The sequence below is a fragment of the Aulostomus chinensis genome, chromosome 22 (genome assembly GCF_037954235.1).
Source record: "Aulostomus chinensis isolate RoL2024-O1b breed Wild chromosome 22, RoL_Achi_v1.0, whole genome shotgun sequence".
Lineage (NCBI taxonomy): Eukaryota > Metazoa > Chordata > Actinopteri > Syngnathiformes > Aulostomidae > Aulostomus > Aulostomus chinensis.
In genome coordinates this window covers 16,606,671-16,633,192 of record NC_141341.1, presented here as the reverse complement: position 1 = coordinate 16,633,192, position 26,522 = coordinate 16,606,671, and the positions used below count along the sequence as shown (strand labels likewise).

General features: G+C 42.4%; 3 protein-coding genes across 5 annotated transcripts; all 3 read right to left on the bottom strand.

The window, feature by feature from the left end:
• Positions 1 to 8,239: 8,239 nt before the first annotated feature.
• Positions 8,240 to 11,356, bottom strand: smim12 (small integral membrane protein 12). 3 transcript variants are annotated; one of them, XM_086192944.1, is made up of 3 exons: positions 11,283 to 11,347; positions 9,790 to 9,923; positions 8,240 to 9,701 (listed from the first exon to the last, which is right to left on the bottom strand). In XM_086192944.1, the coding sequence occupies exon 3, from the start codon at positions 9,672 to 9,674 to the stop codon at positions 9,399 to 9,401; it is 276 nt and encodes a 91-aa protein (XP_086049070.1). In that variant the 5' UTR covers positions 9,675 to 9,701; positions 9,790 to 9,923; positions 11,283 to 11,347; the 3' UTR covers positions 8,240 to 9,398. The 3 variants fall into 3 exon arrangements, with proteins under 3 accessions (XP_086049070.1, XP_086049071.1, XP_086049073.1); XM_086192945.1 differs by lacking the exon at positions 11,283 to 11,347 and adding an exon at positions 10,072 to 11,276; XM_086192947.1 differs by lacking the exon at positions 9,790 to 9,923 and having other exon boundaries at positions 11,283 to 11,356.
• Positions 11,357 to 12,276: 920 nt separating this feature from the next.
• Positions 12,277 to 18,750, bottom strand: pef1 (penta-EF-hand domain containing 1). Its single transcript, XM_086194116.1, has 5 exons — positions 18,663 to 18,750; positions 17,573 to 17,801; positions 15,865 to 16,020; positions 15,181 to 15,324; positions 12,277 to 15,012 (listed from the first exon to the last, which is right to left on the bottom strand). The coding sequence occupies exons 1-5, from the start codon at positions 18,681 to 18,683 to the stop codon at positions 14,783 to 14,785; spliced, it is 780 nt and encodes a 259-aa protein (XP_086050242.1). The 5' UTR covers positions 18,684 to 18,750; the 3' UTR covers positions 12,277 to 14,782.
• A 351-nt stretch (positions 18,751 to 19,101) lies between these two features.
• Positions 19,102 to 24,686, bottom strand: gjb9b (gap junction protein beta 9b). The gene is made up of 3 exons (XM_086193774.1): positions 24,551 to 24,686; positions 20,859 to 21,327; positions 19,102 to 20,255 (listed from the first exon to the last, which is right to left on the bottom strand). The coding sequence occupies exons 2-3, from the start codon at positions 21,246 to 21,248 to the stop codon at positions 19,827 to 19,829; spliced, it is 819 nt and encodes a 272-aa protein (XP_086049900.1). The 5' UTR covers positions 21,249 to 21,327; positions 24,551 to 24,686; the 3' UTR covers positions 19,102 to 19,826.
• Positions 24,687 to 26,522: the final 1,836 nt, after the last annotated feature.

The following is a 26,522-nucleotide window of genomic DNA, read 5'->3' as shown; positions in this document are numbered from 1 at the left end:
TGGTTTCAGTTATTCAACTATAGTGTAATCAAGGCAATCATTCCAGAACCTCCACAATATTCCAATGTAAGCTTCCCAGCAGGGAAATTTTAGTGTGAAGCTGTCCTTCTAAAATGAATGTCTGTGCTACAGGTCATCTTTATCATGCACCCTTGGGGATCGACTGCCACTCTAACTGTGTTTCCTGACATTGTTGAAATTGCTGATGATGCATTTCCTCACTTTGTTGGTGAAACTAGATTAAACCACACGTTGCTGATAATAAAGCTAATCTTTCAGTGTCTGTCCGCGTATGCGCACATAGACATTCCCCCAGATGTCTACAAACAATTTCATAATGAATGTTAAAATGCACCAAGTCACCATAAATAAATGATACCCAAATATATTCACACAGATAGATCAAGCACTGTGGGGTCCTAAAGGGCCTTCTTGGACATATCATTTTTTGGGGAAATATGCGTAGTCACCATTTTTGCCAAAGCCACACAAGTAGATAAAGACTGGGCTAGTTAGCTTAGCACAATGAATGGTAGTGTGTGGTAAGTGTTAGCAGATATCTGTCAAGAGGTTCAGGGTTTTTGTCACAAGTCATCCTCTTCCTCTGATACAATATTGGCCATGATTAATAGTCGCAGTCACTTTTCCAGTCATCAATAATTGTTTTATTAGCTGATGTTACAGTGGGACTATCACAGTGCTACATTACATCATTAAATCCAGTCAGGAAAGTAGTTCCACGTCTCTTGTAAAATGACCATGTCTTGAAAGTGTACATTGTTATTTGATAATGAAGGTTCACTTAAGCTCAATTCTATTAATACAGGCTGAGACTAAGGCTAAGTATTTGTTAACTTCTCATGGCGCTATGCTAATACTTCCCATGCTAACACAACTAGCAGTCAGCTGGTCTCTGTGGGTCTCAGCTTTTTAATGCATGCACAGAGGAGATGAGAGTCTAGGGGATATGGGTCTACCTTCACATCTGGTCTACCTTCTAAGGAGGACAGAAAATAAGCAAATTTCCCAAAAAGCTGGTGTGTTTCTTTAAAAGGTCTTCCCACGTGGCAGGGTTGGCACAAGAGGGCTGATTCTCATACTTCCTGCCAGCTGTCCTGCAGAAATCCCAGTGAATATCTAGGAGGCACCCTGACTGGGCAGAGAAGGCACTTGCAAACACATACACACACTAGAGACTTAAGTTAGAGCTCACCCAAAAAAAACCTCGGATTTTCACACACGCAGATGCACATGCAAGTGCAAGGCTGAAAATAGCTGCCTCTGGGGTGAATGAGGTTGGGTGGCTTATGTAATAAGTCTTTATTTGAATGCCATTTAAATAATGTGCCTAGAAAATCAACGCATTTTTAGGGTTTAATTTTATGTTGCATGTGTGCTGTGGGTTTATTTCCCTCACCGTACACACGGACGCACAACCGTCTCTGTATACATAACAATATCACATCCAAGCAGCCAGTCCTTAATTTGGGCTTTTAGTTGCTCAATAAAACAAAAGTGCTTTGACCAGTTCCTAAATTTAAACACTGGACAGGAAGTGGGTCCGTTTCTGTTTCCTGTTCCAGTATTGTTTCTTCCCTGGGGAATGGCTATTGAGGATTGTTCACCCTGACAATGGAGCTGCAGTGGGCATTGTTGCATTGTTTGGTCCCTGCTCCCCGGTGTTGTGTTGACCTGATGTCACGGCTGCCCCATCAAAGGCTGGAGAAGAACAAGGGAAACGGACAAAGTGACTCTGGTCGGCTGGAGTCAATTAGCAGAGCGTGTGTGTGTGTGGCTAAGGTGGGGTGGGCTGCACATGCAAGATAATTTGGCTGCACCCCTAAAGATGTCTGTTGAGAATGTGAGCAGCACAGTTGTGACTTGCCTGACTAAGGTAGGGGGTCTTGATGAGTTACAGCCTCAGGTGTGTTTGGTATGTAAAGACATACTCATTTAGACAAGTGAGGGAAGGATTAATGTGCAGTAATAAATCCACTCCCTACTGTCCAATCCTACTGTGTTCTCTGGAGCACTTGAACACCCTTCAACTCCTATTTTCTTTTACAGCCAACAACTTTAGTGTTCTCTGATTACTCATCAAACCTGTTTGCACCTAGAAAGCTCTGATAAACCTACCGGTACCTTATTCCACCTTTACTGGCAAACAACTAACAGTAGAACACCATTTAATATCCAGGAGGAATGACAGTCCATATTGGACAGCATCAACACACATCACCCAACAATCATAAATGTGAGAAGAACACAACATGGCATGTCACAACTCTGCCACTCAGACTCCCAACGAACATGTTCCAAGGCCAGAGATAACTCAAGTCATGTGTGCAGTTGAGATACAATATAATATTTGTGTTGTATTGTAAGAATATAATTTTTGTACAGATTGCTAGTAAGGTTTGACTACAAGATGACAAGCAAACAACCCTTAAAATCCTTGTTTTCTGAATGGGGTTTGGTGCAGGGATATCTCATCAGTCTGTGACGCTGTGACCAAGCTCTATTCTCATTCTCTTTCTTCTTGTTCCTCATCTGCGTCATCCGTGTGTCCTTATAAATTCTGCTTTTTTTGTGGTCGCCTTACATTCATTTGGGCAGCTTCACCGATCAGCTGTTCCCTGAGGCCATGGATTTTTTTGTGGAGTTTAAATCGGTCAAGACTTGTAAAATTTTTGTCATAAAAGGAAGAAAAACAAGGCAACTAAAACAAGCAAGAGCTGGTTTGTCCGAAACCTACAGACCTGAGGAGGCTCAAGGGGCCACCCGTAGCTCCACCTGCTCACGTTCCCGTCTGTCCATCAGTGTCTTCCCTTTCTCTCTCTCTTCATCTCTGTCCCTCTCTTTCCTTCTGTATCTCTGTCTTCCTCCATTATCTGTCTTTGTCTCTGTCCCGCCCTCCTGCTCTCTTTCCCCCCAACCGGTCAAAGCAGAAGGCCGTCCCCATTGAGCCTGGGTCTGCTCAACGTTCTTGCCTGTAAAAAGGAAGGTTTTCACCATGTTGGAAACAATTGTCACCCGTGACATCACTACATGGTATCACGGCAGTGCACTGTCGCCTCACAGCAAGAAGTTTCTGGGTTCAAGCCCCGGCTCAAGTCTGCATGTTCTCCTGTTCCTGCGTGGGTTCTCTCTGGTACTCCAGCTTCCTCTCACAGTCCAAAGACATCAAGAGGGGACGAGGCTGATTGATACTCTAAATTGACCGTAGGTGTGACTGTGAGTGTGAATGGTTGTCTGTCTCTATGTGTTGGCCTTGTGATGGCCTGGTGACCTGCCCAGGGTGAACCCGCCTCTGTGCCGAAGGCTGATGGGATAGGCTCCAGCCCCCCCCCCCGACCACCACCACACGATCCTTAACAGGATAAGCGATAGAAAATGGATGGATGGATGGATGGATGGATGGATGGATGGATAGACATCACTGCGCAGGCGAATGACGCCATCTCTTCAAAGTGGAAGTCTGAATGGTGTTTAATGATACGGAAAACTAAGAGTGCTGAGACGGCACACCAAATGTCCTTAGAAGTGGCTCGTTATTCTAATCACTCACTTACTCATATATTCCGATCACACTGAGCCATCAGGGGGTGTGACAGAAACATGGATGACTTATAGTTGCCATAGCAAAGCCAGCACTGGAAATCACTCATCATATAAAATGTGTAGAAAAAGCCAATCTTATTAGGCCAACATCTCACAAAGTTAGTAGCAAGTTCACATGTTAGTAGCAAGCTAACCTAAACGTTAGCTATTACAGGACCAAGCAGCTAAGCTATTCAGAAAGCTTCCCAGGTTCCTGATAAAGTCTAATGAAGTTGGCGTCCTTAATTTTGACATCATAAACGTTGTGTATGACAGTTCTTCTATTGAAAATTGACATCAAATGGCACTGCTGCTGCTTGGTGAGGTTTTGCTGCTGCAGTGTCTCTGTGGCCATGGAGGGACTGACATTCATGTCCCGTATAGAGTTCCTTAATATTAATCCATCAAATAAAGATTGATCACAAGTTGCAAGGCCAGAGATAACTCAAGTCATGTGTGCAACTGAGTGATGTAACACTTCTTTGTGTCTTGAGAATATGCACCAATACAAACATCATGAATGTTTGATTGAATTTCTGCTAAAAGATTGCTCTAACTTTTACAAATAGTTCCTTTGACCTGTCATATCTGGAAGATTGAAACTTTGTAATTCTCTTCGAGAGTTACCAAAATGACTTGAAATCAAATTTACTAGAACATGTTGCCCCAAGAGAGGTATTAGCAATATTGTTCATGTCCACTATTTTTATAGATTGTATTTTCTATAGTCAGTGAAGACGTTCCTCGTTTAGAGGCAACATTTCTGAAATATGGTCCACAAGATGTTAATCTAGAATCTAAGATATGGCTGGTGGTTGGATTTCTGTGAGAATTCTCCGTCAAGTGTTTGTACTTTGACTTCAGATGTTTACGTCTAGTCTTGTCTGTGTTTGCAGTAGTACCTGTGTTCCTGGATGCTGTGTTTCTGCGTGTGTGTGTGTGTGTGTGTGTCTAATTGTTTAATAGGGGATGTGGTGCCCTTTCCCTATTGTTTCTGCAGCAGAGGGAACCGAGTCTCCGGCCTGTCCACTCAGGATGTTGGTCTGGACAGCCAGCATCACCCGCACCCATTATCCCCATCATCCAGCAGGAACAATGGACCACCTCCTCCTTCCCCAGGAGTCGCGGCTGCTCGGTTCCCACACTGCTGTCCAGTTTTGAAGAGGTGAACCATTGTTAAGACAGTCAACCTGTCCTCTGATTGCTCCCAGGAGGGCACACACACACACACACACACACACACACACAGAAACATACCTACCTCTCTAAATATAATATCTCTTCACTGCCACACATCTCCAGCCTCAATAGTTTCTGGAAACTTCCACCAGCTTGAAGTAATTCTGAAGCACAACCAGGCTCACTGGAGTGGAGCAGGTCCTTCCACTGATAGCTAACTTCAATATGATGACTGACGATAGTGCAGCATCGGGGCCTCATAACCGTTCCCATTTCACTAGCAGGCAGGGTAACGAAGCGGAACTTATTCTGGCGCCGTGGAAAGGTTATCACCCATTAGAGGAGCTCCCGAGGCACAAAGGAGATGGACCTTTCATTTTCATTATTTAACACAGGAAAGGCTGCGGGACTGGCGGAAAAGTGTCAACGTCGTTATTGTAGTTCTGTCAAGGAGCTTGTGAGTTATGTGTCATTTTAAAAGCTTCATTAAGTTCTGGTGCATCATGGCACCAGGAAAGTCTCCGAAGCCGTTTTAGGTTCTTCCTGAAGTCCGTTTCACATCACTTCTCTTGTTTCAGAAAAAAGATGTTATGGAAACCTTCTCTATTTTACATGACAAGTCTTCTTTCCTCTCAGCACTGCGTCATCTCAGAGGGAATAAATAAGAAATGAAACTAAAATAATTGAATTTAGTAAAACATTTTCTCAAACAGGATTAAGACCTGGATTCCTGCCCCATTCCTCCACTCATATTCTATCTCTTGTAAATCATTTTCATTTCCTGCTTTTAAAATTACAATTTTGGTGAAAAAATTAAAATCTCCAAAAGTTAAAAGTTTCTGATACCGGTTTACTTTTTCCACGGTGTTCCTCAAGCTCTCATTGTGTTAATGTGGTGTTTTAAAGGGATTTCTGACCATTTTTTTTAGCCTCGAGTGGTCAAAAAGAGTTCCATTTACACCAAGTCTATAACAAAAGACAGACACAAAATTTACGAGACATTATTTCGCCTGACAACAGCCATCATATACTTGCATCAGGAACGATTAACGATGTACACGTGCCTCGACACAATGTTTATTACAGATTATTTATGGCCAGAAATACTAGACGCGTGGTGCTTTCCCATGATCTTTGTTCTATTTCAAATCATTTTAATAACCCACAACTGCATCTTTTATCATTTCAGATCAATATAATGTTCCCGGTAGTTACATCAACTGCCTTCGTGGCTCTGCGTGACTCCGTGTGAAGGGTGTAATTTCTTGTCTATTGTGTGATGTTACCGTCTGTTGCTGTGTTGTCCTTCTGTTCTTTCCTGTTGAGTTGCATGGTTTTTGCACTGCTTTGACTTTTTTTTTTTTTTTTTGGCACTGTCTTGTAAATCTTACCATTTCTGCTGGTTTTCAGAACATGTCACCAAAGGACGACAGTTATATTGTAGATGAAAGCGTGCGGTCCTTATAAATAAAAGGACGAATATAAAAATGTGGCGTTGACGATTGACCTCCTTCCCCCTAAGACCTACCAAATAAAGACAGACATGTTAGGTTTCTGTGGGTGAAAGGCAAACCAAAAATGTGTCAACCAAATCAAATGTTTACAGTTTGGAACATTTTCAAGCACTTTTACTCAAAACCACAGCATTTTTCAAACCTCGGAAAATGTGACTCTCCTGCAGTCGTTGAACTATGACTCTGGGACTCTCTTGGACATAAATTCATTCGTTCTCTGTCCTCATGTCTACACGGTACCTTAGTGTTGCCTTGCCTACACGCACGCACACACACTCTCACACACAAAGATGGTGGAGGCTGCCACACTAGGTGCCAACCAGCTCATCTGAGCAACGAGGGGCTCAGTTTGACACAGTCCCAAACCTTCCGATTGCCAGACGACCTCTCTGGCTCTCGAGCCATGCCATTGACATCCCCACCAGTGAATTAAAAGATGAAGAATTGAAAGGCTCCCTTAAAAGGGCAAACTGAATTCCAGCTTCTTGTTTTTCCACAGTCGGCTGAATCAGAAGGAATGTTTTCACTCCGTGATTTACAGATAAGCGTGTTGTGGTGTTACACGCACAAATAAGGCTAGAAACACACAGCATCAATCACTGCTGGTGTGAACAACATTCGTGGTCATTACAGCTTCAGTCAGGATGATTACAGATCTAGATTAAGCATGGCGGTGTTGAATGTGGACTGAACCATTGTGTGCTGCAACTTCTCAAACAAGTACAACATTTACAAACTGCACGATTCAAGTGAAATTTCTGTTCGAAATATAAAAAAGCCTTCTTTGCATGAATATTTCAGTTTTAAAACTCAGTTACAATCAGTAAATATACAGTTACATTTTTCTTAAAATTTCCCGATGCTATTCTTTGCTCTGCTCATAATTGTCCGTGAAGGCAAATGGATCCATCCTAATGGGCTGGGAATGCTGACGATAACCACCAACAAGGAACCCTGAAAGGAACACACCAGATATTTTGGAGCCAGACTCTCCTTTGTGCATGAAAGAGGGAGCTAAGACCCTCATAAACCAGCTAGTTAGCTTAGCATAATGAATGGTGGTGGATGGGTCATGTTAGCATACGTCTGTCAAATGGACTCACATTTTGTCTGAAACCTGTGTGCACTAACACAAATACGGTTGTGTATTATATCAGTTATGAAATAGCAATGTAAAATCAGGAGACACGGCAGCTTTTGAACAGGGACACAGTCTGAACTGCTGTCCTTAGAGGGTGCAGTGATTTGACGCTGCGCCTCAAATCTAACAGGGATGATAGCCACTAGAAGAGCGACTGCTGCTACAAATCGTGACCCACTTTGTAAGAGAGGACAAGGATTACTTCTGGACAAGACCCTGAATCTGGAGTATCTGATTACAGAGGTACGCTAATATTACCCATCCACCACCATTCGTTGTGCGAGCTAACTAGCGGTCAGCGTGTCTCAGCTCCCTGCTGTGCATACGGAGGAGAGAAGTGTATCCATCGTCTGGCTCTGAGGAGGACGGGCAGTAAGCCTGTTTCATAAAGGATCAGTGTGTCCCTCTAATGACTCAAACACCCAAAGAGTGAATGACCAGTTCTCCGTCATCTTAACACACCTGAACTCAATGTTAGCGCTGAATGTTTTGGTGAAAATCTCAGCCTTAAAAACACAACTTGTTTTGCCAGCCTAGAGCAAAGGTCAAATGTCTTCAGATGAATGAGTTTCCTTCATGATCGTCGCATTGTCTTGGTGTTCCCTCGAAGATCACTCCCCCTCCAGAAGCTGAATAAGCAGTCATTACTTCCTTCCTTTGACTTTGATGCTTCTTTCTGCACTTGGCAGCATTCACGTTTCATAATCAAGTGATCCGATATTTGTTCAGAACTGCCTGGGAAACAACTCAACTGACCTGTGAATCACCAGAGGAACTACACCGCCAACATCACCCGAGAGGTCGAAAGGTCATTCGGCATTGAGCTTTTATTTGTCACATGTACGCAGATCACACACAATCAAAACTCCTAGTGTGCAAATCAAGAACTTTCTACAATGAAAGTAAAGTGTTGATGTTTCGGACAACAGGACTAGAGCAGCTTCAACTTCCTGACCCCCCCACCCCCACCAGCTGCTGCATACCATGAAAGGTTACACAAGATAAAAAGAGCTGCGGTTTCCTTCCTTGCAGTGTTGTTCAAGCTCAAAGAGTCTTTTTTCTCTTTCAACTTCAAGAAAAATAATCTCATACTGACAAAGACAACGAAATGGCATTGAAGTTTACGACACATTACAACGTGATGACTCGACTAAATGGAACGGCGCCGTGTCGTGACCAGGGTCCGAAATTAACATTTTAGCTCGCTAGTCGAAGGTCTAATAGATAAATTTTACTTGCCAAACTTCTTCACAGCCTTCTGTTTAACACATTTTGGTTGTGAATAAAAATGTTTTGTTTTTACAAAAACATGTATAGGACAATGTGGCAAAGCCTGATCATTTGATTTGAATGTATCAAATTTTGAACACCGGAATCTATGAGGCAGCTTCATGTGAATACTGAAATTTTGTCAAGAAGAAGTTGAGTAATAACCTGTGGATCCATTTAAATAAAAAAAAAAAAGTAAAAAAAAAAAGTTTAAATTTTGTCATTTCAAAATACTACAACTTTCCTGTTGAATGAATTTCAGAGTTAATGAGGAACCAGTGTCTTACAGAAGCACCATGGATCTATTTTTTTAAGTTCAAAAAAGAACAGCTTTGTGTCCTCGTTATCATGATGTGATCACGCATTTTCTTATAGGGTTATTTTGGAAAACCTACACACATTTAAGGGGGGTTTCCTTTCGGACCCTGCATGAAAAGCAGCAGTGTGACAATGTAAAACAAACAAAACAAAATGGAAGCACACCACATCTGGCTCAGCGTTACCCCAGGTATTAGCACTCCAACGGTCCTTTTAACTCCAGTCCCTGATGAGGCATGCTGACCACCGAGAAGTGAGGATGCACAACTGTGTGAATGTGAAGGGTTTTAGTCAGGGTTTTCTCAGCTTCATCCCCTCTCCCCCTCCCCCTCCTCTTGGACATAGTCTGACGTGTGCGTCTCTCACACCAGGACCAGTTAGCTCTTCTCAGCTCGGTTCCGGTTCAGAGCAGCTTTGGGGGTGAACTCCAGTTTGTCTTTGAGGCTGAGCACCTGGGTGCTGTCAATGCCCGCCTGTTCCTGCAGTTTCCTCTCCTCCCTCAGTTCAAAAATGCTCTTTTCCTCCTCACGAGGCTTGGGGGTCCCCCGGACAAACCACTCAAGGTGGTAGCCCACCACTCCCACCACAAAGGCCACTGGAAAAGTGACGTAAGGAGCGTAGGTCCGCGCGGTTGTCAACAGTATGGGCCACATGACCGCCGTCTCTCTGGCTCCCAGATGCTGCAGGGGAGGAAGACGGGGGGAGAAAGGAAGAGGTTATGGTTTTTTCACCCATTAAAAAGAGGATATTAGAAGTGTCACTGCTCACTTATTTCTAGTAAAACTGATATCCCATCTTTAATTTCAAATCATCAGCTGAGGGATGACCAAGCTCCAGAAGCCTCCCCGGGTCTGCCTCAAATGAACATTTCTGCTCGGCTGGCTCCCCCTCGTGGTTTGAAGCTGAACACGCGGTGAGGAAAAGTTAGAGGTCACAGACTCAAAAATTCGGAGAGACACTAATTTAGCTAAAAATCACGTTTGAGCAGAATTTAGTTCCATGAAAGGTAACTGTTCATGTGGAGACTGCATGTGGTTGAAATAATCTTACAGATGTAGCTGTAATGTTTTCTCCGGGCGTGTGTTACAGGTGAAACTATCTAGTTGTCTCTCTACTCCATTCTTATACCTGTGGCACAAACTTAAAGGCAGTGGGCTGGAGGTATTGAATCATCATAGACATATAAATTTCATTAAAAGAAAGACAGAAAAGAAATTAAATTGAAGTTGTTTTGCTTTGGAAACACTGAATAAGAAAATCAAGGGGTCACAAGGTGGAAGATGGAGTGAGGACTCAAGGAAAACAATACGAGGGGGTCTACAAGGAAGAGAAGCAGGCTTGCGGGTGGGGGGCCGCCGATTCAATCCCCAGGCAGGACACGCGTGGGTTGGAAAAGTGAAGAAGCAGCACTGATGTTCCTCTGAACAACAACTTTAACACCAACTGCTCAGCAATACTGAAATACTTCAAGATGGGACTGTGATCAGTGAGATTCTCCTGATTAGAATAAAGGTTTGGAAAAACAAACACCTGTGGATTAACAGCAGACAAATGCAGAGTCAAACAGTGTCAAAAAAGGTAACCTGACGCATTAGAAATATCTTAACAATGTTCTAAAACATACATCCATTAATACAGATAGAGAGAATATCTTATTCCTTTTGATCAAGGCGGACAGACACCAGTTTGGCACATTAACTTCTCCCTGTCCTTCATGTTCACCTTCACTTTAGGACCAACAACTCAAACGGGAGACGGATGAGGACGCGCCACCACCACACGAACGACGGGTTACTCAGTTCAACTTTGGGCAGTGGGTGTTCATTTTTTTGTTCTATTTGCAATTTTTTTGCGAAAGCCGAATTGAAGAACACCTTTTCAAGATTAGAAAATTGTATCTATTTAAATTGGAGATTGTTAATGTCACTTTTCACACTAGCTAAACGGTTAAAATAACGAACTTTGTTATGGAGTTCGGCACTGTTTCAGCTCAACCAGCATATTTGACACAGCAATTGAAAATCTGGTGTCATAGCTATACTGTCTAATCATTTAGGTTCAGACTTGAATTGTGTGGCTGCTCTGTTGGGATTGTCATTAAATCATTTAAAAAAACAAAAAAAGGTCACTGACAGTCGAGCACAGTCACTAACTTGGGTCCACCACCGCTACATTTATACGGTGTCATATTAGAAATTGTCCCGGTGGATTCATGTCTTATTTAACACTGATATAACAATGACATTAGCTATTTCACTCACCTTTACCCTCAGCACGTTGGAGCAACGCTACCGGATCGACGTAACCTCCGAGTGGACTTCCTGGCTATTCTTTTTTTTTATATGGCAGCGTAGACGCTTCAATGACATGGTGCTGCCCTCTACTGGTTGTTTCCAGCATCAACCTGGTAATTTTTCTTTTTCCTTTGAATATTGTCGAAAAGCCTTCCTTTTCCCCCCTTTCAATCTTTTTCTCGTAAGCTCTGCCACAATTCTTTACCGACTTATTTTTTTACTGGCGGTCCAAGTAGGAAATCAATGTCTATTTTTTCCTTTAGAGCGGCCTGTTTCTTCATTTCCCTCCACACCCATGCGGAGACTCAAATAATAACCTCCTCATACCTTGTTTTATTAATTCTGAACACTAATTGACAGATTTCTCTAACTTTCTCAGGTCTTGGATTTTTGTTCTTTCATTGTAGTCAAGGTTGCTTCTGAATCTGAAGTGCGGATAAAATCTGCCATCATCATTTGTACTGTGAATTCTGACATTTGATCTGAGGTCCTATAAGTATTTGTATTGCATCGTGGATATTGTCCCTGTCGAAACAGACGTTCCATATAAAGTATTGTCATGACAATGTCACTGAAAGCTGTGGAAAACTCGTGAAGCAAAATGACAGCCGTCCAGCAGATGGTGCTGTTTATACACTCTGCTCCGTCTGAACTCCGTGGTGACCTCAGCGTTTTAGCACCATCTAGTGGCAAGAATAACGCAATGCTCAGACACCGTTATAAATTGAATCAACTGCTGCTGTTACCAAGTAGCATTTGTAGTGAAAAAGTACAATGCTGACATTAATTATGTCAGGAATATTTCTAAACACTCTTCAGCAATGATTATAGTCACAGTGCAAAAGGAACAGAATAATCAACTAACATTGCTTTTATTGATAAAACATAATTGCAGTAGCAGTACAACAACACAATATCCAAACACAAATCAATTTTATATATATTTTCAAATTTATATTTTTATATAGATGTACCCTCAAGAGAAGACAAGAACATTTCAGACAGATGAGAACAGTAGGGACTCTTTGTTCACTTGTGTAGATCGATTATTTTTGATTACTTTATTTTAGAAGGCGCTACATGCAAAATGTTTACGTTACCACTACTTCAAATGAATGCTGATGGAGTCAATCCTGAGTGGGTGACTGAGCTTCATGCTTGGAACTGTTTGGCGCTGGCATTTGATCAGGACTCATCCACCCTGCGAGCAACAGCATTCGCACCAGTGCTGCTTTACCAGCAACCTTAGCAGGATTAGATTATTATATCCAATCCTGTTAATGAGTAAATTATATCTACAGTGACACTTGCCGAGATTTTCATGTGCACGTATGAGTTCTTTGTCATCACAAACTGAGGCAGAGAGACCAGAGCGCCCCACCCTTAGTTAGTCCTGCTCACAAATATCAGACACGGTCAGTGGTGGGACATGACGTCACTACACAGGAAATGATGTACTGTAGGTTAAATCACTCCAGAACTGACACACACACACACACTCACACACACACTTAAGAAAATGTCTTAAGACCCCTAGCACCTATAAAAGAATAGACTCAATAATTATTTTGTTTATTTATCATTTTTTTCATTCAATTTACCTCGACTCTGGTTGTGGAGCTCTTAAGAGTCCTGGGGTCCTGTCCTGTTTTAACACGTTCTGCCATCAAGTGGGCAAACACATGTTGAGAAATACCAGATGAGGATGAGAGAGGCAGAAGTCCAACTGCCCAATACAAGAAACTGATTAACAGAATTTGATCTTTTTGAGGTCAAAGGAGGATTTAAATTTCCATGACTGCTGCTTTAGAGAATAGCCAGTTGTCTTGTTACATGTGTAGCTACACCATTGCAGGAATATAACACCATTTATGGAGGTCTTCTTCATTTATGTACAGCAATTATTGTTCCTTTGCTTTTCAGACCCACCACCAACATAAAAGTCCTCAACTGGCACTCTCTATAGCTGTAATCGACTAATTATACTGACTGCGGCATTAGTATTACTGACAGAAGAGAAGTGGCAGTACTACTACAACATTACTACATTTACAGACTTATTACATCACATTCATGATATATGTTACGTAAGTATAAATGTGAAAATATCAAAATAACCTGTGATCGTGTTCTTGAATTGTTCTCAATGATTATGAATACATCAAAGTGGTACATAAAAGCATTTATTTGTTTTCAACATGAAGAACAATTTTGGTACGTTGAATGATTAAATAAATACATGGATCGGTGGCGTGTACAATCTGTTACATACAGATTCTCAAGATGCGGTCGAAACAGAAGGTTGCCGCCAGGCTGCCTGTGTAGATGAGACGCCATCAAAGGAAGCCGGTTTTAACAAACCTTTAAGCCTTTAAGTTCACGTGTGACATCGACACTGACCGTAATGTCAGCTAGCAAGCTAACGTGAGCTAGTTGGCTTATGGCTGCCTTGACAGACACATCTACAGGGTTCTAAAATGGCATAGTGTTGATTTTTCTTACTTAAAACGACTTTCATGATAAACTAGTTTATGGTTCTGGTGAGTTTATTTTGCCGTGTTTATTTCTCTAGTCGTTTGAGATGATGTCACAAAGATTTACGGGTAAGACACCATATCAAGGATACATCAAGCTGAATGTTCTAGAGGCAGTTGGAAGGCACCTGAGCAGGCAGGAAGCAGACGATGGTCCTGCTGTGCAATCTTTCTGAAACACCATGTCAACTGTTTCAAACACAACCCGAGTGTGCTGGCCCCACAGTCACCGAGTACTCACTGAACGCGTCCACGTCGCTGTCATGGTCGTTCTAAACTTTCGACTGTGATTCGATGGAGTGAACTTTTACAGATTTCATAATGTATTGTGTAATGTACTAACTTCAGTTGCACAAATGGAATGGTACAAAGCTATACAGACACCCAACTACGTGTGTGAGAGGAGAATATTTCCACTTTTACACGTGGACCTCTGCTTAATTACACACGTTGTAATACACACGGTTGTCGAAGTGTTGGCTCAGTCCTGATCACATCAATAAACGTGCGTTTGTGCTGTTTTTCCATCAAACTAGTTGGAATATTATCTAATCAGTGTTCAAACTGAGAAGTATTGGTAGAAGTAAACAACAAACTTGCCGAGAGGTAAGATCACGTCGGCACATCATCGGCAGATATTGGTCATTTTATTGTACCGCCCCCCCCCCCTTTTTTTTTTTTGCTCTTGAACAATTCAGCAGTTCTAAGATTTACACGTAGCTTTTCAAATTCACAATGTTTATCTGTGTTTTTCTGTATGTACAAAATGTAAATATCATATAAACTTACTTTTAATACAGATGCTATCAACATTGGTAAATATCAGCTATTGGTCAAATAAGTTGAAAAACACTGGCATGTCGGATATCCACAGAAAAAAAAAGAAAAAGGAAAGAATATCCAACATCATGCATCCCTACTTGGGCGCCAGGCTCACATGAGCCTGGAGATGCCGCTGGAGAGGAACTCCTCATAGTTTAGGCGGATGTTGCCCGTCATGTTGGTGTCTCTCTCCCTGAAGACCTGCGTCATGCTCTGGAGCTGAGTGCACACCTGGATGAAGCGGTCCAGCTGGATGCCGTGTCGTCTGCCTGGCACGCGAAAGCGCTGCACCAGTGTCTCCGAAAACTGCGGACTCAGGTTGTAGCCCATCTGTGCCAGAGCTGAGGGTGGTACAGGTGGGGATGAAGAGGAGGAAGGGATTAATCAACTCTTTCTATAGTCCTACATTTTGAACATTAGTTCAAGATAAAAACTCATGGTCTTGATCTCTCTCTCTCTCTCTCCCAGTGCATGACATCATCGTTACCACCGACAGACATCAGGGGTACCTTGGTGTAGCTCGGTGCCACTGATGCACCCGGAGCGGTCTCTGTCGTACTGCTGGAATAGGGCCCTCCACCTCTGTATGAAGTCCCACAGCGCTGAGAAGCCAAACAGGTCCATTCGACCTGACCTTGTTTTGTCAAACATGTCTGACAGGAAATACAAAACTCAACATGATGTTCTTCCCAGCAGACAAATGTGAGCAGCATTTTCAGTGTGTTTCTCCTTGTATCATCCTAAAAGCCACACATTTCTCATCAGGGAGCACATTTGTCACTGCTTAGCTGATGCAACTGGAATGTTCAGCCACTTACACATCTTGAATTGCATTTCTTGGACTTTCGCAGCTAACTTTATTTCATGTAGTTGTTATTAGCATGCGAATCAAAAATAACTACTTTTAACAAGAGAAAAAAATACTTTGAACCCCGCATTCCCCTCATGTCCTCCACTCTTTTCTCTATTCATTTTCATGCCAGCTTTGTGGGAAATTGACTTTTTCGCCAGCGTATCAAGAGCCAGACAAGGAGCTGAGACCTGCAGAGACAAGCTTGGTTTGTCCAGAAGCAACTGCCTTCTCTTTTCTTCCCAAAACATTGGTGTGTTGACAGATTTCACATACTTGAGCTTGGCGTTTTATAAGGCTAAGGAAACCCAAACAAAGCACCTATAAGGGATTGGGGTCTTACTGATCATCATGAGGCAGGTCTCTTCATTGAAGGCAGACCAGTTGGAGTTGACCAGCGCCTGTTTCAGTTCCTTCAGGTTGATGAAGCCGCTGCGGTCGGTGTCAACACTGTGGAACCACTGGTACGCCTCTGGGTTCACACCAGGAGGGATGTTCCCTGAGGAGATGAGGGAAAGACGTTCAACTTTAAAGATGCCCGTCGCTTTGAAAATTGTTTTCTTACTTCCAATCACTGTTTGTCTCTTCATCTGACTCGGTCAAGCAGTTTGATTTGTTGTTTTTTTCCTTGATTTATTATTTCACATCCTGATATTTTTTTCTCTCTCTTATTCGAGTGGTGCTCACAGGGTTTGGGGAGTGGTGAAAATACAGAGGTGTTGGGGGGGAAGGTGGAAGAAAAAGAATGAAGTTTCTTGGAAAAGAAGCAGCAAAATAATTATTAATTCATCAAGAGATGAAGAAAGACGCAGCAACGCGGTGACAGTTGAGACTGTGCTGACTCAAACAAGCAGAAAGTTGATCATAAAATAACAATAAAACCTCTGTGTTCAACTTGGGTCTTTTACCTTCAGTGTTTAGAGGAGGGGGGGTGTTTTCTAGATCAGGCCACGACTAAGACTACTAGTGACGCACTGGTGGTTTCGGGTCAACCTTCGTAGGTGTGAGTCGGTAGGTTTAAAAAAAAAGCCACATCTGCATGTGTGTGAGAGACAAAGAGCTGGTGTCGTCACTTAAGAATTTCTAGTTTTGCTTTGTCAGTGACAGTAACCCTTAGGTTAATTTCACCTCTTCCTGTGAGCGGGGCCACAGACCACACTGACAGGTTGTATCAGCACCACAGAGAGCCCTTAGTCAGGGTCAATTCTCCTGGTTATTTTGATCTTATTATCAATATTCCGTAACTGTGGGATTTGCTGGTTGCGGGTTGAGCTTCTTGCGTTTACTGACAAATAATGACACTCATAACCGGTCAGGCGTGTGCGAGCCCCATTCATTACTAAAGACTATATTCTAATAACAGGCGTAAATGTTTTTTTTTTTTTTTTTTAATGTCACCAATGAATTTTAGGATAATTATAGTCATATATAAGCTCTTGCTGTTAGCCTCTCAAATCAAGTGTTAGGAAAAATGGCTAAAATCAGGAACAATTCATCCGCCCGATATGAGAGAGGTGATTATTCAGCTCCCAAACATTAGACAGGCTGTTTGAGGCAGGGTGAAAGAAAAGTCATCTGATCGGGACAGAGTTAGAGCATGAGGCAAGAGGAGTGTTGGCAAATATGGTATGAGATGAGAGGAGGAGTGAAGGGAGGGCTGATTGTCAGAAAAATAAATGAGAGCACGACAGGTGACACTTGAGGACAGAGCCTGATTCATTCTGTCCCTGCCGCGAGCGATAGCAACATAGGCTATGACTTGCAGCCTGAGCTGCGGCAGGAAACAGAGTAATCACGCACACACACTTTACTCATCTGTCTTATACTCCGTTTAGCCCTCACTCAGTATTACAAGAGTCATCACTCCAGCCATGTAATCCCGCTGAGGGGCACAAAGTGAACCTGGTCGCTACATGACTGTCTGGGAACACAAGTCATTTTCCATCCATCATTCCACCAGAGAGCGAGTGAGAGAGCAAATGAAAGAGAGGCAATGAAGGAAGGGGGGATATCTGTAGTCTCCTCATGTTCACAATATGCTTCTCCTCTACCTGCAGGAGCATGATGGCCGTAGGGTGCCCCATGAGGCTGGCCCCCATAGCCCCCATATTGCCCACCAGGGGCAGCTCCTGGTCCACACCCATACTGGCCCCCGTGTCCTGGTGCTCCATAACCAGCATAGGGACCTCTTGGACCTCCATAGCCTGAAGAGGGGGGCCCGTACGGACTGCCCCCACTGTATGGAGCGCCTGCTGGTGGGTGACCCCCTCCTGGATAGCCCTACAGTACAGATGGAGCTTAATTCACCAACTGAGTGATACATGAAACAATATAGTTTGAAGGACCATCGAGTAAAATATCATTTAAATACTGGGCTACACAGTGTGTAACCCCCCCCCCCCATACTTCAATTTGGGGGGGGGGGGGGGGATTACAATTTCACGAGTAGGGGATGAATAAAGTTTATCTTATCGCGTCTTACGCGCACACTTCTTGAGGAAGGAAGGAAGGAACACATTAAGTACTCTCTTTTATATTTTTGGGTCACATACACCTTTTGGACTATTTTTTTCATTCTCAACAAGCAAAAACTACAAGAAGAATAAAGTCTGATGTAGCAACAGAAAACAAACCATGTAAAATTAGCTTAGGCACAACAATTCGTGTACACGGAGAAAAGTTGAATATGCACAGCACAAAGAAGTGGCTGAACCGCGTACTAAAACGCATAACTACATAACTACAAGTGTAATTCGCTGAAAATATAACTTTATTGCTAGTGAGTTGAAGCCTTTTGACTTACTGTCTCAGTATTGTGTTGCGATAAGTGAGCTGCTATGCTAGCGGTATTTAGCTCTACACACAATGTTCAATTCAGCCCTAGTTCATTAGCACAGGAATACTGTAAGTTTCATGATGTTAAACAAATCCAATACATACATACAAATAGATATCCAACAAGTTAGCAACAACTTCCACTGTAACGCCCTGTAACTAACTTGTAAGTTCGCCTATGAATGAATGCTAGCGCTGCTACTACGACGCAAGTTCCATCATAACAAAGACATATCACGGCTAACACTGTTATCAAATGATATTCACATGTTGTAATACTTAATACAGACAAAAGCATTTAATTACCTGGCCGTGATAGAAACTCATGTTCGGAAAGATTTACTTCCTTTGACAAGAAGGCGGACACAGGACTAGTCAGTCCTGAACAGTAATTGGTCAACTTCCTGGTCCGTCACAACCGCACCCGCATCGGTCGCTTCTGATTGGACGGTACGACAGAATGGAAAAGTGATGACGACAAACAAATGAAACACAAAGCAAGTTTTTGTCGTGAATAACTCGAAACTTGATGAGTAACTAAGTGAATGCTCCGGCCTGGTTAATAATGTAATAGAGGGGAATATAGAGGTACAGGGAAATATCTTTCTAGATGAATTTTTCCTCGATCGTTACTTTAAGTTATTTCAATAAATTCGATGCCATGTGGTTTCTCGTTTAAGATACGTTTAAGAAATAACCTGATATTTATCATTTAATGGATGAAATGTTATAACAGAACAACACATGCACACACAAGAACAGCAACAACAACCAAAAACAACAACTACGTTATACAGTGAAATTGCTTTATAGATCACAACAATAAATAAAACAAATACAAAACATTTAGAATCTCACTTCGTTCTCACACTTTGAAAAAAAACTTCTGTGACTTTTGTGTCATTTTCATTGTAAATGATTCATAACTTGTACATTGATTTATTAAATAATTAATGAATAACAGAATAGAAGGTTTCAACAAAAGTATGTGAAGAAGATTTCTTGAAAAAAATACATTTATTTCTAATTTATTTTTCATTCTTTTTTTTATAGTTTTCTGCATGCTTTACCCTTTTTGTTCATGGAGGGCAGTGTGTAATGTTAGGGTCTTTTAATATTTTTTTTGCAAAGAGTAAGTGCTTTATATGTCAGCTTAAAATGCATAAACATACATGCACACGTATACACATACAAACACACACACACACACACACACACACACACACACACACACTTTAATATCCTTTTTACTCCTCCTGATTTAGAACATAATTTGATGCATAACACTAATGTTGCTGCTGCAAGTCATTCACTATGATGATGTTTTCAAAACGCTGTCGCACGTCCCTGAATTGATGGAGGTCCGTCTGATGTTGAACAGCAACTCTCCACAAAGTCTGACAAATGCTGTCTTTTGCAGTGGCTCCTTCACTTCTCAGTCCCTCCGCATGGCCTCTGTTGTATTGTCAGTCACTTTTTTAGAGATGCCTCCTCCTCAGTCTTGAGATTACTGAGGTTGTGGACGGAAGCGGTGGGATCCATTCTGATTGATGTTTTGGATCTGAACTCTGACCTGGGGGCTGCCAGTGGCGTCAACTCATGACTCTCTGCGAACATCCTCCTCTCTGCTTCTTGCCTCCTCCTCAGTAATTTCTGGATGCGTTTGAAGATGAGGTAAATCATCTCACAGATACACATGAAGATGCAGATAGAGGAGGAAACCACCATGAAGAGGGTGAAGATCCACTTCTCTGTGGGGCGTGAAATATAGCAGTCCACTATGTTAGGGCATGGCGCCAAGGAACACTTGAACAATCGGGGCATTTCGTAGCCTTTATAGATGTAGTGCAGGATGTAGAGGAAGCCGGCATCAAAGCTGGCCTTGAAAATCAGACTCACCTGAGAGAACATAAATGAAGGTTAAACAGGAAGTGCTGAGAGTTTGACATAAATGCTGCAAGGAAGAGTTTGTCTATACATGTATGGAATCATAACAATGACCATTTAGATAATTTCACAAGGTCAGTTTATCGTTATGCATCAAACTGACACCCTAACCGTAGCCTGGCGTTCACCCCCGTACAAATGGAGTGGCATGTTGCAGAGTTGTAGATGGCAACAACTGTGAGGTTTGATTCATACATCTGTGAATTATTGGGAGCCTCTTTTTGGTGCCGGTGTGGCTGTGTCACCCTGTGACTGCATGGCCAAATAGTTCATTTGTGGCAGGGCTTCTATGGCACAGGCCAGAGTTTTGGAATTGGAGCGTATAAATGTTGAACAGGGGACACAGAAAAGATCAGAGGGGAAGACAGTGTGGAAATGAGTGCGTCGATGCTCCAAGGTAGCAACTGCAATGTTCAGCTATATCCAGAGAGATGCTCGTAAGGCTGTGCTGTAGGGAAGGCTTATAAATATCTCTAATGAAAATATAAATAATACAAATCTGCACATCTCTTAAATTAATTTTAGTTTGAAAAAGTTCTCAACCCTCATCCTTACCAGGTATGTCCACCACAGCCCTCCACGTTTCTTTCCAGGGTTGGCATAGAGATGCGCACCCTTGTGCGAGGCAGTGTATTGCAGGTCCTTCTTCTCACGGTATTTGACATGTCCCACCACCATCAGGGATGGACAGGTGACGAAGATGAGCTGCAGGGCCCATAAGCGGATGTGAGAGACTGGGAAGAGTTGGTCGTAGCACACGTTGCTGCAGCCAGGCTGGGCTGTGTTGCAGATAAAGTCCTTGTTCTCATCACCCCACACCCGCTGAGCCGCCACCACGAACACCATCACCCGGAAGACGAAGACCATGGAAAGCCAAACACGGCCGAAAACAGTTGAGTACTTGTTGACCCCACTTAGGAGGGCCTCGAGTGCAGACCAGTTCATGGTTGCTGCCTCAGAGGTGGATGAGGGGGAGGCGGGGGCTCAAAGAAGTGGAGGAGCTCCACAGGTGACCAGGAGGGACCTTGAAAGGGCAAAAGGGCAACTTAAATTAGTCCAAACTTTTAAAAAGCTTTAAAAGTTAAACTATTGTTTTCAATGAATCAGTTACATTCACAGTAATCATACATTGTACAACACTATTTTACTGTAAGCAGGTTTAACAGGCTGTTAAATTCACACTTTAACAGTTAGGGAACTTGATAAAATGCAGCGTAACCTCGGATATCAATTTAAGACAAGACAAATAATCTTTTAACCTACAGACGTTATGGTCTTTTTAAAATAAAGTCGACGCTAATCCAACCTTGATGACATCATCAGAGTTGATATTTGTGATACCAGTGATCAGACTCGAGTCTGGACCAGAGCGAGTGCAGTAAGACCTTGTCGAAGGGGTCGTTCCAAAGAACTCCCCTTTCAGGTCTGAACGTGATCCGAACTCGATGAGCGCCAGGTGAACTCAAGTTCGAGCTCCTTTAACTGGGATTGCTTTTGACTTTTTTTGGATGCAGCAAAGACACAACAGTAACAGCTTGTGTTGAGAAGACAAGAACAGATATACACTAGTCTTTCTCTCGCCCCTGTCAGACAGATCTGAGAAAGCGCTGGGAGCGCTCTCATTTAGCTTGAAGTGACACATTTTCATTCACTTGTATTTTCCTCTCTGGGAAAACAAACTTAAACCTTGCAGCTTTGTTTTCACAATTGTACTATGCAGATTTCCTTTCGGTAGATAAACTTGACTGGAGTAAAATAGTGCCATTTTAAAGACTAACATGTCATTTAAACACTTCTATTTATAGCAGAGGACTTTCTGCAGTAAATTGAAGACTAGAGCTACTGGGGTCCTGGATAACACAAGCTAACAGAGCACGTGTTGGTCCGTCTTATTCTGTTTGCATTTGAGGTATGACAGTAATGATACAAACCCAGCTCTTGTGTCCGTACCCAACCTAGTTAGCAACCGGGCGAAACAAACACAAACAAAAAGCTGCGTTGAAATGTAGTCCAACTGAGGAAACTACAACCACACGTATTCCCTGTTATCGCAGCTGATACAGCCAGACACATTCTCAGTACTGACTCATCACACACCAGAGTTCTCATCCCTTTTCTGAAAAGATAAACCAACACACGCAACTCTATTAGTCAGCTATTTAAACAGAGTGTCATCTCTCTAATCCCAAATGTGTTTTTCAGTCCTGGTTCTCCAAATGACTGTGGAGCAGCAGCATTAGTGAATGCCGTGAATATACTGAGGGATTTCAGTTAGATTATTTGGCTAAAATGGTCTGGCTGCGTGTGTGCGTGTGTGTCTTTCAGATGTCTCAGGCAGCATCCCGTCCCGTTTCTTCTTTGTGTTGTAATGCTCCTCACATTGCGTCCGTGTTAAGGATTTTTGATGCGATAGAGACTCGCACACATTGAACAAAATCATACTAACCCACCACCCAGATGATTATTTTATACCAAAGTCTTACCGCATTGTGGTCCTGTCACATTCCTTTGACTAACAAAATCTCTCCAGCTCGACCTACATCCCAGTGGACATTTGTACCAAATTTGGAGAGAAAAAAACCCCATCCCTCCAGGGATTCTAATGAGATTGATTTAATGAGTGTGGGATGTACTGATAGAAAAAACATAACAACAAAGTGCCTGTAACCCACAGCTGTAAACAGCATGGAGAAAAAAAAAAGAAATACCACAAACTACCTGTTCGACAATATGGCACGAATGTTTTTATTCTGTTGGTATGCATCTTTGATAGCGTTAGAGAGGATGTCATTAGACAAAGGTTGCGAAGCTGCTCTAGAGGGACAAGTGTGAATTGATTTTGTGATATGAACGTGGACACGGGGAAGGTCTGCTATGTTACATAAGATTTCCAAAGGATTTCTATTCAACAACAGCAAATAAAGCTTCTTTTTCACATTTCCATCTCATTGTGATGAACGCTCCCAGCCTGAACAAGTTGGATAACAGCTGCTCTGCCCACTGTTCCATTTCACTCCTGTCTCCTCTAATCCTGAGTATTTGAATTCAGAAACACTTCCTCCCCTTGTTTTTTTGCATCGCTGTACTGTGCTGTCAAACTAGCTGCTATTTTCTCTCTCATCCAGCATTCCTGACCATTAAATTACACCGGATAACGAGACTTGATTCAATGAATGCCTTCGGAATCACAACAGAAGCTGATTCATTCAATCACTGCTGATGTTAGAGACACTTTACCTCTGCGTCTAAGTGGGTATTACAACCACGGTCCATTCATCTGGAGCTTGGGACTGTGATATATATGAAAAGAGGCACGAATTCACAAATTGCATGTTTACACACAAACACAACCCAGTGTTTAGTGGGACTTGTTGCTTTTTTCACACAAACACATCTTTGAAGCAACATCCAGCTCGATAGCAAAGAAAATATCAAGTCTCAGTGTGATGACAAAACTGGACCACAATTTGATTTCCTGTTTGGTGGAGATTGCAGTGTTGCCTTTGCTGCCAACAACAGCTTGCTTTGTCAATCTCTTGTGTTTGTCTTTCTCAATATTATGTTTTCTCAACTGAGAAAAATCAGGTTATGGGATGTACTTTATTATTTCCACGCGCAGTCATGCAGTGTTGACTCTCCTGAGAGAAGTAATGCTAACAGCTTTCAGGCAGGGATGTCTGAGTGTACCACAGTCAGTGCAGGTCTTCATCGCGTTGTGTGTACATGTCTGCCTCATCAGACGGGATCTTTGGCTTTGACTTGCTCTACAGGTTGAGCTAGTTGCAAATATTTTTCCATATTGTATGAGTCAGTGCTCCTGGCTACCAAGGTGGGGTTTCACTCTCCTGTTTCTTTTCTCCTCTCAGCTCTCCTATTTCTTTTTTTGTTTTGTTTTGTTATTCTTGCTTTTTTTTTTTTTTTTTTTTTTTTTACCTTCAACTTGACTCCTTTCAACCATCTCTCAAGGTAACCTCTTTCAGTTAGAGGAGTAAAGAACCAGGCAGTTCATGTGGGTTTTATATTTCTTTCTGTTTTGTTTTGTTTTTTTACATATTGGATTCCTTTGTTTCATCCCTTGACATACAACATCTAATTAAAAAGAAGCGGGGTTAGCATTCTCGCCCTGTTTGTACCTTCTTTGCACTATTTTTGTCCTCTTGAATCTTCTCTAGTATTCCTGTGAAATTTAAAAAGCCAGACACTGATTCAACAGTTGTCTCAGTACAGACAGAGGTAGAGCGCCTTACCTCAGACACGGGGCACCAGACTAGATGAGATGAATCCTGACTGACAAGTGAGTCCCAGCTGGCCTTGCTAAGTGACTCGCTCTCACCTGGGTATTTTGAGGTGGCTGGCTTTGAGGCGTGGGGCTGTCGGAATAGTTCAGGAATGGGAGGATGGGTGGAGCATCACATACAGCAACACACACACACGCACACACAGAGGAAAACCCAGAACTCGTTTTGAATGAGTAAACCGGCCTCAGGGGATTCTCAGGGTAGACAGAGCAATGACAACATCATCGAGAAGAGTCCGGAATAAAGTGACAGTTGGACACATATAAAATGATGAATTATAAAGCTAGATAGACCAGAAGATTTGTGGGAGGAAGGTAAACAACAGGTAGGTGACAGGTGATAGAAATAAGAAACCAGCGTTGGGTCCATGCTGCATCAGGTGACTGTAAATGTACAACCAGAGATTACAGGTGCTCTTTCATTTTCCAACTCAAAATGAAAGCTAGAAAATGAAACGCTCTTCCAAAATAAAAAGTGAAAGAAAACCCACATAAAGAGGGCATACACCTCTGCAAATATAACCTCTGAAAGTCAAATTTAAGACATTTAACAAAATTTTAAAAAAAAATTCACTTCAAATGCATTTTTTCACAACAAATTTCCCTAAATATGTAATGGGTTCTTCATTGGCTCATGCTGCACCCCTTTTCTAAGTTTGGTGAAAATACATCCATCCATCCATCCATCCATTTTCAATCGTTTATCCTGTTAAGGGTCGTGGGGGGGGGGGGGGGGGGGGGGCTGGAGCCTATCCTAGCAGCCTTCAGGTGAGAGGCGGGGTTCACCCTGGACAGGTCACCAGTCCATCTCAGGACCAACACATAGAGACAGACAACCATTCACACTCACAGTCACACCTACAGTCAATTTAGAGTATCAATCAGAACCCACACAGGAACAGGGAGAACATGGAGACTCCACACAGAAAGATCCTGTGATGGAGCCGGGACTCAAACCCGGAACCTTCTTGCTGTGAGGCGACAGTGCTGACCACTGCACCACCGTGCTGCCCTGTTTTGGTGAAAATCAGCCTCCTAATTTTTATATGATCCTTCTGATACTTAAACAGTGCTGATCAGATTACGGTGAAGGCGATGAATAAAACACCCAAAATCAGATAAAGTATGATATTCTTGCACAAACAGATTCTCACTTATCCATCATCTTCACCCTGACACAAAAACCTATTCATAACAAACAGCAGATTCCTTCATACCTTTGAGTGATTAATAAACGGTGAGAAATTAAAGGAAAAAAAATAAATGATTTGATCAACATAACTGCTTCCATGTCGGAAAAACAGTTGAGTGTAGAGGTGGAGTCAATCATATTCAATGGCAGATCTCAACCCAGCTGAATCATTTTACTCATTTCTCAACAAAAGAAAATAACATTTAGAAGAATGATGGTCAGTCCTTGAGCTGCTTCAAAGAGCGTTCAAGCTGGTCATCCGGCTCAGGGTCGCCCACCGCCTTACTGAGACACCTACTGTCTGTTTGAGGTAAATAATCACATGCATTCCACAGGAGAATTGTACCCGACATGCTGCATTATTGTTTTGGTTTCCAGGTAATGACACACCTACTTTCTGGTTTTGTATGTGAAGCCGTCAACTAAAGCAAACAACAGACAAATGTACATTAGGACCGTGGGGGAACATAAATTTACTGCAAGTGATGGTTGAAGACTCACAATAATTGTTGCCCAAAATGTAAAATGTTGATAATCTTGGATTAAAAAACAGAAACGGAGGAAGGGAGGGAAAGAACGACAAATTTCAGTGTGGTTCATTTGAGTTAGGGTGTGCCAGAGTAATGTTGCACAAGCTTACAAACAATCAAGTCAAGGAGCAGGTTTTACTGCTACGGTCCATTTTTATGATGTTTTCACATGGCTGCAATGCATATTTAACTATTTTACT

What these genes read in the sequence shown, in the direction of transcription:
- smim12 (XM_086192947.1), bottom strand. Translation starts at nt 9,674, where the DNA reads ATGTGGCCCATACTGTTGACAACCGCGCGGACCTACGCTCCTTACGTC.
- pef1 (XM_086194116.1), bottom strand. Translation starts at nt 18,683, where the DNA reads ATGAGTTTCTATCACGGCCAG. An exon ending in GACCTGCCTCATGATGATCA is followed by an intron (nt 15,325 to 15,864) that starts GTAAGACCCCAA and finishes ATTTCCTGTCAG; the next exon opens with ACATGTTTGACAAAACAAGG. An exon ending in TGGCACCGAGCTACACCAAG is followed by an intron (nt 15,013 to 15,180) that starts GTACCCCTGATG and finishes TACCACCCTCAG; the next exon opens with CTCTGGCACAGATGGGCTAC.
- gjb9b (XM_086193774.1), bottom strand. Translation starts at nt 21,248, where the DNA reads ATGAACTGGTCTGCACTCGAGGCCCTCCTAAGTGGGGTCAACAAGTAC. An exon ending in GGCTGTGGTGGACATACCTG is followed by an intron (nt 20,256 to 20,858) that starts GTAAGGATGAGG and finishes ATGTTCTCTCAG; the next exon opens with GTGAGTCTGATTTTCAAGGC.